The sequence below is a fragment of the Mus musculus genome, chromosome X, assembly GCF_000001635.26.
Source record: "Mus musculus strain C57BL/6J chromosome X, GRCm38.p6 C57BL/6J".
NCBI classification, from domain to species: domain Eukaryota; kingdom Metazoa; phylum Chordata; class Mammalia; order Rodentia; family Muridae; genus Mus; species Mus musculus.
Window position 1 is genome coordinate 74,122,501 of NC_000086.7, and position 16,324 is coordinate 74,138,824.

General features: G+C 42.1%; 1 protein-coding gene and 1 pseudogene across 1 annotated transcript in view, besides 6 other annotated features; one reads left to right on the forward strand and one right to left on the reverse strand.

Moving 5' to 3' along the window:
• Window positions 1–5,006: a transcriptional cis regulatory region, noted in NCBI's record as "includes the Opn1mw promoter and conserved LCR-like region". NCBI's record gives its function as "cone cell-specific expression of Opn1mw" and the evidence as "EXISTENCE:transgenic organism evidence [ECO:0001131][PMID:14691152, PMID:19797210]".
• Window positions 1–5,011: a biological region, named in NCBI's record as "green (M) opsin gene upstream regulatory region". NCBI's record gives its function as "regulatory_interactions: Opn1mw".
• Window positions 1,089–1,125: a protein binding site, noted in NCBI's record as "Chx10-binding site detected by in vitro but not by in vivo binding assays". NCBI's record gives the evidence for it as "DESCRIPTION:protein binding evidence [ECO:0000024][PMID:16236706]".
• Window positions 1,090–1,125: a conserved region, noted in NCBI's record as "conserved region; highly conserved LCR core region". NCBI's record gives the evidence for it as "EXISTENCE:sequence alignment evidence [ECO:0000200][PMID:10903837]".
• Window positions 1,125–1,165: a protein binding site, noted in NCBI's record as "GTF2IRD1-binding site". NCBI's record gives the evidence for it as "EXISTENCE:yeast one-hybrid evidence [ECO:0000066][PMID:25392503]".
• Window positions 4,718–5,011: a promoter, noted in NCBI's record as "fragment from mMU0.3 construct". NCBI's record gives its function as "drives Opn1mw expression" and the evidence as "EXISTENCE:reporter gene assay evidence [ECO:0000049][PMID:24058409]".
• Window positions 4,966–16,324, forward strand: part of Opn1mw (opsin 1 (cone pigments), medium-wave-sensitive (color blindness, deutan)) — a 23,291-nt gene continuing 11,932 nt past the window's right edge. The window contains exons 1-3 of the mRNA NM_008106.2: window positions 4,966–5,103; window positions 10,214–10,510; window positions 15,919–16,087. Of these exons, the coding sequence (NP_032132.1) occupies window positions 5,007–5,103; window positions 10,214–10,510; window positions 15,919–16,087 (563 nt within the window). The 5' untranslated portion in view covers window positions 4,966–5,006. The remainder of the gene's footprint in view (window positions 5,104–10,213; window positions 10,511–15,918; window positions 16,088–16,324) is intronic.
• On the reverse strand, window positions 12,259–13,754 carry Gm6758 (annotated as a pseudogene).

Below are 16,324 nucleotides of genomic sequence, written 5' to 3' on the forward strand. Positions count from 1 at the left end.
GCATACCTTGAAACCCACATAAAAGTGTAAAAAGAAAACCAACTCCATTAATTTGTCATGAAGTCCAAGGGTGTAGCTTTGTAGTAGAATGCTTGCCCAGTATGTATAAGTTCCACCCAAGCCTCAATATCCATTTCAACTTCAGCCTGAGTAAGAAAGGTTGTTACCTTTTTTTTGTGTGGGGAAGGAGCAAGTTGGAATTATGGGCTAGATATTTCTGGTAGATATAGAGATCTTCTGATTTTGGTAAGCTGTGTTTTCTAAGAGTTTGTCTATTTTACCATCCAAATTGGCTGGAATAAAGTTGTTTATAACAGTCTCCTTGAAAAATGTGTACAGTGGGGCTGGAGAGATGACTCAGTGGTTAAGAACACTCGCTGCTCTTTCAGGGAACCCTGGTTCATTGACCAGCACTCACAAGATAGCTTACAACACCTCTAACTTCAGTTTCAGGGGGTCTGATGCTCTCTTCTGGCCTCCATAGGCACTGGGCATACATTTGATCCACATACATGCATACATGTAGGCAAACATACACAGAAAATGAAAGTAAATGATTTTTTTAAAACATGCGCAAATTTGAGCCATTGACCTCTTCTTGTCCCTCTATTTTCCTCCCAAGATTTTTTTATGTGTTTTATCACTATTTTGAAGATGTCAAAGGCAAAAGATCAATGATTCCTTGTCTTGTAGTTGGTCTTATTGATGGACTTGAGAGTTGAATGAGGGGACAGGCATTCACCAAAAGTCCTAATAAAAGACTTATATAATAAAAGTCCTAATAGAATGAGTCTAAAAGCGGAATGAAAGAAAGTGTCTGGAAGCCCTCAAAATTCCTAATAAGTTCTCCTTGAGAAGGTGAAGCACTATCTACATGCAGAAGAGCTGGTGTCTGGGAGAACTTCTACCTCTCCTGAGCTCCAGAGCTATCTCTCAGTTTTGCCCTGCCTGCCCTTGTCCAATATTATACTTATGGCATCTCACTGTAGTGCTTCAAAACCCTAGGGAAGGAGTTTAGAAGTGGGAGGGGAAAGAGGAGGTGGAATAAGGTATTGAGTTCTAAGTCTTGGAGTTCCTGTACTGTTGAGTGCTAATTGATGATTAGGGCTAACAGAAGATCAAGTCTTGATTTAGCTTAAAGCGGATTACTACCTTAGAAAATACCCAAACATGTGTGAGGACATGTGAGCTCCCCAGATCTAATGACAGCTCCCTGGAGCTCCAGAAAGAGGGTGGGTAGAAGGAGAGGGGCCTTGGAAATGGAAGTAAAGGGTGAAGGAGGAGAGAAAATGGGAGTGTAGCAGAACAAGGGCAATGGTGAGGGTGGAGAGAGAAAGGACTCCGATGTCAGCATCCTTTTTTCTGCCTCATCCCAGCATCATTTGCCATCATTGTACCAGCTGGCATCCTGGAAGCCTGGAAGATTAGATGTCACACTTATCTCTAATCTATTTCTAAATGACTTTATAAAGGATTGCTTATTAGGAGTTCTGGAAGCTGCCTGTCACCTTCATTCAGCTCCTCTCAACTTCATCTGGCAGGTCAAGGACTTTATCAGCAACAGCCAGTAGCTGATTTTGCTAGAGAACAAGGAACCATTTGATAATTTCCTTTGACATTTTAAAAGTCTACCACCCTAGCCATTTTCAAATGGACAGTCCAGTGGGACTAAGCATGATCTTTATTCTGGGAAGCTGTCAGTACTTCCAACTCTAAAATTTGTTCATTTTGGACAAGTTGTACCCATGAAACACCAACTGCCGTGTCCTCTAGCTCCTGCTAATCACCAGCCTACCTGCTACAAATCTGGCTACTCTAAGGACCTCCTAGAACTCAAGTATTTGTCTTTTAATGCCTGATTCATTTCATGGGGCTTCATATCCTCATGGCTATTCATGTTGCTGCATGTATCAGAATTTTCTTCCCTTTTAAAGCTGAGTAATGGGTATGCCATGTTTTGTTTAGTCATTCATCTGTTGCTGCACAATAGACTGATACCCACCTCATCTCAGTAAGGAATATGGCTGCTGTCAAGATAGTGGTACAAGTTTTTCTTTGAAACCCCTATTTTCAAGTCTTTTAGATCACACGATAATTCCATGTTTAAAATTTTTCAGAAAGAAGCTGGATCAGTTAATAGGGTCCTTGCTTGGCATGCATGAAGCCCTGGGTTCAATCTCTGGAGCCACATAAACTAGGTACTGTGATTATAATCTCTGTATTTGATGGGTAGAGAGAGGGGAATCCAGAGTTCAAAGTCATCTTTAGCTATATAACAAGTTTGAAACCATTTCACAACCTTCCCCCATTTCTTGCTGCTAAACTGTTTTACACAGTGGTTCCACATCTCTATCTAGTTCTAGAACACTTACTTCACCCTCAAGGGATTCCCAGTACCCATTAGAGAATCATGTTCCAGCTGGCAAAACGTCTCAGCAGATAAAGACACCAACATCCCTGAGACCCACATGGTAGAAAGAAAGAATTGACTACCACAAGTTGTTCTCTTGTCCTCCACACACATGCCATGGCATGTACCGTCTCCCCCCACACACATGTAATTTAACATTTTTTTAAATATTTATTTTTATTTTATGTGTATGAGTGTTTTGCTCTCAAGTATTTGTGAACCACATGCATGCAGAGCCCAAAAGGGCCAGAAGAGGGCATTAGATCCCCTGGAACTAGAGTGACAGACAAGTGACATCCACATTGTAAGTGCTTGGAATGGAACCTGGGCCCATAGTCCTGGGATCTTGTGATCCATTTGGCTGCCAGAAAACATGTGGCACTCTGTGATCCATGCTGCTGCAGACTGCTACACACAAAGAAGCTTCTTTTGCCGTGGTTTCAATGACTGTAGACTCATAACTTAGAATAAGAGACATTGAAGGTTTCTGTAACAATGCCTCTTGAGCCCCCAAAAAGAAGTAATCCAGACAGGAAGCTATCAGAGGGTCCTTAAAAACTGTGATAATGATGCTAAAGTGTAATTCTTCACAGTTTGATGACTTCTTGTGATGCTGATAAGTGGGGAGGACAGTTTTCTTTAAGAAGCTGGCCACTGGGAGTCTGACCATGCTCCAATGAGTATATGGACAGCACAAATTGGACTAGGTAGGCTTTTGGAGGAGGCGCAAGGGTGGAAGGGCAGACCTGAGAGGAATGGGAATCAAATGATCAGGGTTCACTGTATGAAATTCCCAAATAATTAATAAAAATAGTACATTGAGAAAAAAATAAAAATAATAAGTCTTTAAAAATATTCTAGATATTGGGAAAGGAGATGGGTAGACAAAAGAGGTTGGATTTGAGAAGTGCCCATGCTGACATAGTATAACCAGTCCCTCTAATATATAAATCAATACACACTACTAAAAAGTCTTAATCAAAGATTTATCATGAGTAACACAAATTAAATCATGCAGAGCAATGTTTAGGGTAACTTTCCATACATCTCTTAAATGATTAGGACTCTGGTGCATATGTTCTGGGCTTCCTAATAAATTTTTCAATAATATAAATGAATACTTTTGAAATCCTGTATCACAAATGCTATTTAATTGAAAAGATATCATCAATTTGCCCCACTCTAGGAACTTAGAAATAAAGATTAAATGACCTAAAAAAGTTACTCTCATCTCCCTTCCTCTAATGTACTAGTAATAACTTATCTACTTTCTGTCTCAATGGATTTGCCTTCTCTTTATACTTGACATCATAGAATCATATCTAAGTGGCTTTTGGTGTGAGTTCTGTCTAGAAACATGCTTTCTGGGCTGCTGCTGGGCAAGACTGTGACCAGAATTAAGTTACACACAGAGCCTCTAAGCTTGGTTTTTACATGGTTACATCAATTAATTCCAAGAGCAATTCTTGGGATGGGTAGCTACAAAGGTTCTACCTAGCTCCCAGGTTAAGGGTAGGGTCAAGAGTAGAATGGTACTGTAGAATGATAGCACAGAGGGTGAACACATTAATTCCATCAGCCCATGAGTCTTTACTGAGCCCAAGAAGCTAACTCAAAGGAGATATTCCTCAAGGCAGCTGGATTCCAGGACCAAGTAGAGAGGAGCTAGTGGGAAACTTAAGAGAGGATTGCTTCCTGAGGATGCCACAGTAAGAAAGCAGGAGTCTTTGCTTGGAAGTGGTCATGTTCAAGTAATTAGTGTCTCCTACTAATTGTGAAGCCAGCAGCAGCCACGCTGTTATGAGCAGAGGAGGACAGTGTGGCACCCTGTCTAGACAATGTCAAGAAGCAGGCAGCAGCCAGCTAAAGTCCAAGGACATATTGTGCACTTGAACAGGCAAAAGGGAAGCACATGTGAGCACCTTCAAGTACTGTGCCATGCTTCTGGGAAGACCTACATGGGCTCCTAGTGACAATAAGAGTTGCAGCTGGCAGAGATGGAGGATAAAGAAGGCTGAAGCTGAGAGAGGCAGTCAGCTCCTACCCGCTTTTCCATGGGAGCAATCCTGCTAACACACAATGTACTCTTGGGGCCCACCAATAAACTGCTACACAGTTGTGTTCCAGATGTCTGCTTGAAAGGTTTCCAGGAGCTGCTTTCAGCAGAGTCAGAGAAAGGAAGTAGACTGGAACTCTGAGCTGCTTCCCTACTCACACTCTGGTCCACAAACCCCATTTTCCTGATCCATAGTAGTAGAAAGAAATGGAACACAAATCTTTGTAAATAAGCCCTTGTAAACAAGCAAGAGCTACAGTGGCTTCCACAAGCCCTACTGCAAGCCAGGAATGGGAACAGTGGTGTGTGTGCAGGCAAATGGCCCTGAGCCACCCCTGTGGATTGGACTCAGAAACATGGAAGTGAGGGTAGGAGGGGATGATCTAAGTCCTGGGCCCAATTAAGAGATCAGATGGTGAAGGGTTTGGGGGCCTTTAAGGTAAGGAGGCCTGGGCTGATCCTGCAGGCTGATATAAAGTCCTGTAACCCCATAGGCAATGTGCCAAGTCTGACAGGTTCCAGAGACAGTTTTCTACAGCCATGGCCCAAAGGCTTACAGGTGAACAGACACTGGACCACTATGAGGATAGCACCCATGCAAGCATCTTCACCTATACCAACAGCAACAGCACCAAAGGTGAGCAACAGGTGCACTAGAGGTTCAATAAGCAGGCCAGGTCTCTCCTTAAAGCTTCCCTAGAACCTGGGGTTGGCAACAACCTAGCATTGCCGGAGCCACTGCTGTAGGAACAGGGATCTCAGGCCAAACTAGCTAGAAAGCACAAACTTTCTGTACTTCACCTCCACAGGATGGTTTTGGCACCTGTGCCTTCAATGAGACACAACACCTCTGTTTTTTGATGCCAGGGGGTTTGTTTTGTGCAAAGCTTCAAATGTCAAAGTTATGGAAGAGTATCATGAACTCAGGTCCTTATAAAACCATAACTTCCATAGGTTTTATCTTATTTCATCTGTGATTCTTCCAACCCCTTTCTTCCTGATTATTTTTATTTTAAAAATTGTTTTTTAAAATATTTTATTTATTTATTTATTTATTTACACTCCAGATTTTATTCCCCTCCCAGTCCACCCACCAATCGTTTCACATCCCATATCTCCTCCCTGCCCCCCATCTCCACAAGGATTGTCCCCACCACCTACCACCCACCGCCCACCCCACCTGACCTCTAAACTCCCTGGGGCCTCTAGTCTCTTGAGGGTTAGGTGCATCATCTCTCACTGAACACAGACCCGGAAGTCCTCTTCTGTATATGTGTTTGGGGTCTCATATCTGCTGGTGTATGCTGTCTGTTTGGTGGTCCAGTGTTAGAGAGATCTCAGGGGTCTAGGTTAATTGAGACTGCTGGTCCTCCTACAGGGTTACCCTCCTTCTCAGCTTCTTTCAGTCTTCCCTAATTCAACAACAGGGGTCAGAAGCTTCTGTCCATTGGTTGGGTGCAAATATCTGCATCTGACTCTTTGAGCTGCTTGTTGGATCTTCTGAAAGACAAGAGAGAATGAAGATAGATAGATAGATAGATAGATAGATAGATAGATAGATAGATGATAGAAAGAAAGAAAGAAAGAAAGAAAGAAAGAAAGGAAGGAAGGAAGGAAGGAAAGGAGGAATGAATGAAGGAAGGAAGAAAGAAAGAAAGAAAGAAAGAAAGAAAGAAAGAAGAAAGAAAGAAAGAAAGAAAGAAAGAAAGAAAGAAAGAAAGAAAAAGAAAGAATAAGATAAGATAAGATAAGATAAGATAGAGACAGAGAGAGAGTTGCATATAGACATCGGAGGACAACTTGGGGACATATGTGTAGAGGTCCGAGGATAACTTGGAGCAGTCAGTTCTCTCTTTCTACTATGTGGGACCCAGGATCAAACATCAAGCTTGGCAACAAGCACCTTTACCTACTAAGCCATCTCACTAGTTCCTCCTGATTCCTGATTCTTAGACATAAATCTAACACATTATATCCTTCTTTATTTAAAATTTAATTTTTTATTTATTCTTCACTCATACATTCCCCTCTCTCCACTCCTCCCAGTCTCTTCCCTCTAAGATGATAGGGCTCTATAAAACATAACTATGATGTCATCCTAATACTAAAAATTCAACAATGTTTCCTGGACTGTATGCATTATCTTAGTTGATATTAGAAAGACCTTACTTTCAACTGGTCATGGTAGCAGATGCTTGTATTTCCAGCACCTAGGAGATAGAAACAGAAAGATCAGAAGTTCAAGGCACATACAGAGTTTAAGGGCAGTCTGTCGTACATGAAACCCTGTGTCAAAAAAGTAAATTAACCAGGTATATACCTTTAGTTCTAGAACTTGTGAGGCAGAGATAGGTGGATCTCTTTGATTTTGAGGCCAATTTGTTCTACATAGCAAGTTCCTGTCCAGCCAAAACTATATAGCTCAAGTTCTTGGCTACATAGCTCTCAAGACTTTGTGTCAAAAGGTCATGTTTTGTTTTTGTTTTCCATTCAAATCTAGTTATTTATCAGATAATGCATACACAACATCCACATAGAGATCAGAACTTGTGAGAGTAGTGAGTTCCCTTCCAGAATGTGTGTTCCATGGACCAAACTCAGATTGCCACTGAGTTCTATTGACAATCTCATACTTGTTTGTTTGTTCATTTGTTTTGTTTTTGTTTCTGTTTTGAATCAGAGTTTTCTTATGGTTCTGAAGCCATCCTGGAATTTACAGCCCAGGGTGGCCTTGAATTCATGATCTCCTGCCTCAGACTGCAGAGTTCTGGGATTACAGGCATGTACTACTATAACCAGAAAAAGTGTTTTATACTTTTTTTTAAAGTTGATTTGAATCAAGGCCCAAATGAAATTTACAGATTCATGTTGATATCTAGATCAAACCTAGTGCCTCATATATGCACTCTACCATGTATCTACTTCCCCAACCCAACTGCTACATGGTTCATTTCCCTTGCACTTTTTTTTTTTTTTAAAAGAAAAGTAACTCCTTTCCTTTGGGCTTTCCCTCTCTTGAAACATTGCTGATGACTAGCCTATATGATTTAACTTGCCACTCTGAGTTGTTTTATTTATCACCTTTTTTCCTGTAAATTAACAGTTGATCTGAAAGTCTGACTGGTATGAGAGGCAACTTTTGGCAGAAGTAATAGAAATAAGAGCAAGTTCTGGGTCAGGAACTTCTAAGTAAATCTTTATTGGGGCATCAACTCAAGCAGAACACTCAACTTGAGCAGAAAGTACTCAGCATTGATAGAAATAGAGGTCAGGCTGCTCTGCAGATGGAGGAAGAGAGGCAAGCTCTTCTTTGTTTACTGGTCTAGCCTGAAGATTTTCTCCTGGCTATAGCTTTGGTCTCAAAAGATGTTCTATTTTTTACTTAAGACACTGGCTAGTCCTAGAAATCCAGGTGCTGCAGGTCTATACACAGAACGGAGTAGACTCTGGCTCAAACGTCAACGCAGTAAGGTGGAAGACAGATGAGTCAAGCCATATCATCCCATTCCAGTCACGCTATCAGACACCTGCAGGCCAAAGTAAAGAGACAGAACTTTCAGCATAAACAGCCTTCAGGTCCCTGAACAGTAAGCTAAGAAACTGTTACCACAACCAACACCTCAGAGTTGTTCTCTGCATTGAAGCTAGGAAATGACCTTCAGAATTAGTGCTATTTGAGCTGAAGAACTGAATGAGAGCACTTACTGCTCTTCCAGAGGATCCCAATTCAAACCCCAGAACCCACATCAGGTGTCTCAGAACTGGAGTCTCTAATCTAGCTCCAGGGAATCTGACACCTCTATCCTCTGAGGATAAATCTTAAAAAAGAAGAATTAGCAGTCTTGAAGTTTACTGAGAGCCAGCAAAGCTAAAGTTCTTATTTAGTTTTCTCTCAGTTGTTAGACTAGCATCCAGCTGGAATCTCGTGTCTCAGTGATGACAGCTTTCAGAAGCATCTCTTGGGAAATCACAAATTGCTGATGCATAATGCCTACACACATAAATAAAATATTTTAAAATATTTTAAATAGGGTTGCTAAATACCTAACATTTGTACATGTCTTTTTACACTTAGGATGTATGTCCTTAAGTTGTGTAGTTGAGACACTGTGCTTTCAGTCCCTGTCTTGGGATGTAATGTACATTTAGGATCATTTGTTTTTGTTTGTTTGTTTTTGTTTTGTTTTGTTTTGCTAACAGAGAATTAATTTTTTAAAAGATAGACATGCACCAGCACACCTGGAAATCAGATATTACATTTTAAGTTTAAATTTTAGGTCAGGCATAAGCCACTTTGCTTGTAATCTTAGTACTTAAATGCAGAGGCAGGATAAGTTCAAGGACAGCTTGGTCTACATACCAAGTTTCAGACCAGCCAGGTTTACATACCTAAAACCTGTTCAAAATACATTTTATAGTTATGTAATATGTTGGTTATAAGGTTCTAAAGGAGGCAAGCATAGTGGTTCATACCTTTAATCCTAGCAATCAGGATACAGAAGCAGGCAGATCTCTGTGATTTTGAGGCCAGCCTGGTCTACATAGCAAGTTCCAGCACTTCCAGGGCTCAGTAGAGATAATTTATCCAAAAATTAAATAAAGAAATATTAAATTTAAAATTTTTAATAATAATAAGTGTTCCGAAGGGAAATCTAGAACACAAGATAGATTTGTAGAAGTCCAGCTTCCATGACCCAATTGTTTTCTTTCCTGTATTCCTTACAACTTTTTTATGTAGGATCTGACTTTTGATACCTTTTTCTTTCTTATTTCTTTATGAATCTTGTTCAGGCAGGAGGGACAGGCCGCTCTTGTGTCATTGCTGCCTGGGCCTGGATACTTACTTCTCTTTGTCAGTGCTCTGCCTGGTTTGAAGTCTATTCTCTAGAAGGGGCTCTGGTTTAGAATCTGTGACATTCAATTGCTCTAACCTCTTTGCTTGTCTATAAACTAGACGTTCAAAATACCACCCAGTTCTCCTTTTTCTGCTCCGGTTATTCTGCAGTGCTTTCTCAGGGGAGCTACATTACAGTCTGAGGCTTCTCTGTTCTCATGTCTATTACAATCCCTGTTGCTTCAAACTATTCCCTTCTGCATAGAGACCAAGACCCTGAGTCTGAGGTTATGAATGGCCTGTTCTTACATCTCATATTTGGGCTTCCTGGAAAGCTGTGCAGGGTTTTCTTTTAGAAACAAATAGGACCTGCACACAGAGTGAAGCAGAGGAGTCACAGGATGCAATTGTGCTGGGGGTGAGATTTTCCTTCCCAGGGAACACAGCCAGAACAGCCTTGCTTTTCTTGAGCTATTTTGTTTTAGGGAGTTTGGGGAATTTTAGGGGAGGTTGGTGGGTTTTAGGGGGGGGGTGATGGGTTTTGTTTTGTTTTTTTTTTTTTGCTTTTTGTTTTTTGGTTTCTTTGTTTGTTTGTTTTGTTTTGTTTTGTTGAATGAATAGACTGGAGAATTCTATCAAACACAGGTCTCTTTGTGTGTGTCTTTCTAATGCTGTGAAGCCTTATCGAGTAATAGAGATTGGGGCTTGTGACCCTATCCAATTATTCTGGCAAAAGGCAGCAATGGCAAATGTTCCCCTTTTATAAAGACAGCCATCTTACTGGATTAAGGCTCACATTAATTGCTTTATGTAGAAGGCTCACATAGAGCAAGGAAAAGTGAGGTCAAGATTCTGATTCGGCAACATAAAGCTTTGTACACTTCCTCCTGTATTTTGTACTTCTTGGCTCCAGGTCCCTTTGAAGGCCCCAATTATCACATTGCTCCCAGGTGGGTGTACCACCTCACCAGCACCTGGATGATTCTTGTGGTCGTTGCATCTGTCTTCACTAATGGACTTGTGCTGGCAGCCACCATGAGATTCAAGAAGCTGCGCCATCCACTGAACTGGATTCTGGTGAACTTGGCAGTTGCTGACCTAGCAGAGACCATTATTGCCAGCACTATCAGTGTTGTGAACCAAATCTATGGCTACTTCGTTCTGGGACACCCTCTGTGTGTCATTGAAGGCTACATTGTCTCATTGTGTGGTAAGTTGAAAGAAACACAACCTGGTATGCCGAAAGGAAACCATACTGCAAACCCTGGGGTTCACAAATGGTGTTCATGTATGAGACACAGTCTGAAGGGAGATACTCATAGTAGAAGCTGGATCACTGTCAGCACAAGGGTTGGAGGACAGGTTAACTGGATTTTGAAGACTTCCATCTAAGCACACATATTCAACTCAGTTTGCTTGAGTTCAACATCAAGACAGGTTCTGATTGTATGTACCCAGTTTGGGGCCTTGGGACTCACATGAAAAGAGATAGATATTGAGCCAGAGAATTTCAGAAACATATGGAAGACAGGCTCAGGGTACCTTCGATAGACTTCTAGCTAATTCAGGAATATATGTGTTTTCATCCTATCTCTCAGGCTGGTTAACCGTACTGGATGAGCTGTTCTCAGAGAAAGACAGTTCCCAGAGCTTTTTGAGATATTGACCAGATTCTAGACACTTTTCTTTACAACTATCACTAATACTGGTTGTCTATGGTTTGCTTAGGTTAGGTAACTAAGGGCTGATGAGATGGTTCAGTGGGTAAAGAAGCTTGCTGCCAAACCTGATGAGCTGTGTTTCATTTCTAGAACCCACATGTTAGAAGAAGAGAACCAACTCTCGAAAATTGTCCTCTAATCTCCATATATACACTATGGCTACACACACACACACACACACACACACACAAACCCTAAAAAGTAGTGGCTAAGAAGTACCAGTGTGCTATGTTCTGTACTGGAGAGGGCCCAGTAAACATATGGGGACAACACAATGCCTCTGTTACCCTCTCTCTTACCTTATCTCTAATTGGGCAAGGAGAGTCCAGGAGTAGTAGCCAGTCTGGAAGACAGGCTTTGTTGAACATATATGAAAGGGGGGGCGTTGAATGTCATGCTTATAAGCAGATACTTTGAGAGGTCCAGACTGGGGGGTGGAAGACCCACAAATGGACATGGTTGGAACCCCACTTACCTAGCTATATACCCAGCAGACATCTATCTATCAGTAGCTGCCCTTGCTTTTGGTTCCCTCACTTTTGTCTCTCCTTGTTCCTCATCTATTTGGCAGATAAAAGTTCAGACCAGAGGGAGTATGGAGGCTGTATCCCAAAAGAATAGGGGTAGAATAATCAGGAAAGATCAAGTAAACAAAATTTATCTCCCAGGTCCAAGTGCTTTCAGTTATAGATGTGTGCCTTGGTGGTTACATGGCCTTAAGTGGCATCCTCATGTCTGGCTCTGCCTCTGGTAGGCTTGCCTTTGTCCTACTCACAGTATATTCTTGGTTCACTCAGATGTCCAGTAGTCAGCATATTTTGGTGTCACAGATGCCTTCACCCTCAGGAATGTTTACAAATCCGTAAAATTAAATCCACAACATTACAAAGTTATCAATGACATTGAAAAAATATTTATCAAAGTTTTAACTATTAGTGACATAGTCTTTCATAAGAAATATAAGTATTGCTGAACAATGGTGGCACACACTTTATTTTTTGTAATTTAGTGAGTTTATTATATCCAAAGTTGTTCAACAATCACTACAATCAATTTTAGAATATTTTAATAGTGTTGAAAGAGGAATCATCTCTGTTAGCAGTCACTTGGTGTTTTCCCAGTTTTCATTCTAGGCTGCCTCTAGCCATATGTTCTAGACATTTCATGCATTTAGTGATATGCTATGTTTTTTCTTCCAAGACTGATGTTTTCACTTTGCATACTCTTTTTTTTTTTTAAATTCCTTAATTTTTTATTCCTGGTACCACTACCACAATTTACAGGGCAATATACCTGATGTAATGAAAAGAAAAAGAAAAAGAAAAAGCTACAACAGATAAAAGACCTCAGGAATGTACATCTAATTGACACTACATTGCATTAATCAATAGCTGCACTTTTTGCAAACTGTGGCTATGACAGTCCTGAACAAGAAGGGTTTCCTGTTTAAGCTGCAGTAACTTTTCTGACTATGGATCATCATTCCTTCTGTGGCAGATTTTTACAGTTCCTCTAATGCTTTTGGGACGACTGTCTCAAAGTAACCTGCAGCTTTCCTGACAACTCCTCGCTCTCTCTCCTGCTAAGAACTGTAGCTGTTTCTGTTTTATTTTAAAACCTTCTGCTACCATATCCACCACTTCCACCTCCAGATCCATAGCCACCACCATAGGGACTGCCTGAGCTTCTTCCACCAAAACTGCCCCCCTTCATGGGTCCATAATTTGATTGTTGCTGTCCACAATAATTTCCAAAGTCATTATAGTTTCCACCACCACCATAGTTACCTCCACCAAAATTTCCTCCTTCATTGTAACCATCATAGCCTCCTCCTCCACCACCATATCCACCACCCTGGTTTCCATATCCTGGTCCACCACCTCCAAACCTCCTCTACTACTGTAACCAGGACCACCACCATAGTTGCCACCATCACCTCCAAATCCATTATATCCACCATCACCACCTCCACAACTACCTCTGCTGTCACCACCTCCACCATCTCTTCCACCAAAGTTTCCTCCACGACCAAAGTTTCCTCCACCACCTCCAAAGCTTCCTCCATGACCCATAAAGCTGCCAGCTCCACCTCCATGGCCTCTCTGGGATCCAGCAGACTGCATCTCTTGTTTAGAAAGGGCCTTTTTCACTTCACAATTATGTCCATTGATAGTGTGGTATTTCTGAACAACAATTTTATCAGCTGTGTCATGATCATCAAAAGTTACAAAAGCAAATCCTCTCTTTTTCCCACTCTGCCTGTCTTCCATAACCTCTGGTTTCAGTCTTGCCACACTTTTCAAAGCAGTCTCTCAGGTTATATTCTTCCGTATCCTCTTTAATACCACCAACAAAAATTTTCTTCACCGTTAAATGGGCACCAGGCTTTACAGAATCCTCTCTAGAAACAGCTCTCTTTGGTTCCACCACACGTCCATCAACCTTGTGTGGCCGAGCACACATTGCAGCATCCACCTCTTCAACACAAGAGTACGTCACAAAACCAAAGCCTCTGGAACGTTTTGTTTGGGAATCTCTCATTACCACACAGTCTGTAAGTGTGCCCATTTCTCAAAATGTTCTCTTAAGCTATCATCTGTGGTTTCAAAGCTCAGACCACCAATAAACATATTCCTCAGCTGCTCTGGTTCCTTTGGATCATGCCCCCCCCCCGCCCCGGCGGCGACGGCTGCAGTCAGGCTGGGGGCGACCAGGCGGCGGTTTTACCTCCATTTTGAGACCAGACTCGCCTCTTCCAACTCGAGTTCAATATCCACTTTGCATACTCTTTTCATGGGTCTTCCAGTGGCAAAATATATGAGCATTTAATGTCTTTATTATTTTATTTTTTTATCAATCATCCCATTTGTTTACATCTCAAATGATATCCCACTTCCTGGTTACCCCCTCCACCAACTCCCCATCCCACAATTGTCCTCCCCTTTACCTGAATGGGAGTGCTCCCTCACCCATCCACACTCTCCCACCCTACTGCTCCAGCATCCCCCCACACTGGGACATCACACCTCCCCAGGACCAACAAGGGTCTCCCCTCCCATTGCTGTCAGGCAAAGCCATCCTCTGCTACATACGTATCTGAAGCCATGGATCCCTCCAGGTATACTCCTTGGTTGATGGTTTGGACTCTGGAAGAAGAGGGTGATCATGCCAGCCTATGTTGTTCTTCCAATGGGGTTGCAATCCGCCTCTGCTCCTTCCTTCCTCCAGCTCCCCCACCAGGTTTCCTGAGCTCAGTCTGATAGTTGGCTCCAAGCATCTGCATTTGTGTTGGTCAATTGCCTTACCTGGGGAATCCATCATGTCTGCAGACACCAAACCCAACACTGTTACCGTGATCAAGAGGTGCTTGCTGACCTGAACCTAGTGTGGTGGTTCCTTGGGAGGTACAGCCAGCAACTGACCAATGCAGAGGTAGCACACACTTTTAATCCCAGCACTCAGGAGACAGAGGCAGGCAGAACTCTGAGTTCAAGGGCAGTCTGGTCTACAGAGTGAATTCCAGGACAGCCAGAGCTACATAGTGAAACCCTGTGAAAAAACAAAAACAAAAACAAAAACAAAACAAAAACAAAAAACATAAAAACAAAGCAACACCAAAACGTACTAAACTGTGGACTAAAATGGAGCTAGAGAGATGTCTTAGTGGTTAAGAGTATCAGTTGCTCTTCCAGAGGACCTGGGTTCAGTTATGTAGCATCCATATGAAGGCTCACAACCACTTTAAACTCTAGTTCCAAGGTATTTATCACCCTCTTCTGACTTCCATGGGCACTAGGCACACATGCACTAGGCATACATGCACTAGGCATACATGGGCATATATGCAGGTGAAACACTCATACACTCAAAATAAAAATAAGTCTTCTTTGAACTTCTTCACTAAAACATTAGCAACAGTGTTCTGTACTAAAGTGTTTCAACAAGAATCTGATCTGACTACTAATAAAAATTCAGTCAAATGACAACGAGTAATAATGTAAGGTGATATGAGAATATCTGTCACTTTTATATCTAGCTGACTGAGTCAGGGGTATTATTCATACTGCCAAGTTCATACGAGAAGGTAATACAGTGTCCTTTAGAGGTTAGGTGAGTGAAAGATGCTTTTTCCCACCCTGGTTTGTGGGTCCCTGAGGCTTGTGTACACACCTTTGGGCATAAGATGGAGTGAGAACCTGTGCCACCCTCCAATTAAAGAGAATCTGCGCTGTCCCCAAACACTCAAAGAAACAGCAAATAAGCAGGAAGGGTATGGATCACATGTTCTATTTCTTTGGAACAATAACACCTCAGTGTGGTCATGCCAGAATGGACATGTGTTTCCAGGAATTTCATCAATGACATCAGAGGAAGACAGTCTCAGAGACCAAGGGAACAAAAAGGGTTTGCAGGGTCCCTGTGGGCAAGTCAGCCAGCTACCATAGCCCTTTCTTGCCTTCTTTTCAGTGATGAAGTGTGCAGGCTGAAGTTGAGGAGAGAGAGCTATGAGAGTTCTAAGTTACCAGTCTCAGGATTCTATGACTCAGTAACTAAACTGAGAACTAGGACATCCTGCTCCAGAGCACAAGCAACTATGGTTAGAAGGAAGGTGAAAGAGTAGAAAGACAGAGGAGAAGGCAAGTTGCTGGTTTTAGCTTGGAAGCAAACCAGATGAGCCTAAAAGAGGAGGGGAAAGAAGGTGAGACACCTATGTCATAAAAATGAATTGAACAAAATATCCATTCACCAAGAGGTCCATGGAACTCTAGATTTAAAAACATTTCCAAGGATTTGGTGTGGCAGCTAGGAGTCTTAAAATCTGCCAGCCAGGAGGAGGAAGCAGTATGAATAATCCTTTGTTTGACTTGAAGCCTGTTCTATCTCTTCTTCCGTGTAGGAATCACAGGCCTCTGGTCCCTGGCCATCATTTCCTGGGAGAGATGGCTGGTGGTCTGCAAGCCCTTTGGCAATGTGAGATTTGATGCTAAGCTGGCCACTGTGGGAATCGTCTTCTCCTGGGTCTGGGCTGCTATATGGACGGCCCCACCAATCTTTGGTTGGAGCAGGTAAGGGTGTAATGATACTCGAAAGGTAGCCCCTGTAGGACCAAGTGTGGAAGGTCAGACTGTGATCTTTGAGGAAATCACTTCTGATTTCTGGGTCTGTGTGGCTCCTTGCTTACAAGAAGAAAGGAAGAAACTCTCCTCAGGGTCTCAGTGAGGCACGCACATGAATGTATGTATTTGCCTATGACATCAAAAGAGGCCCTGAGGCTCACTCCCTAGACATGAAAATGTTTATCT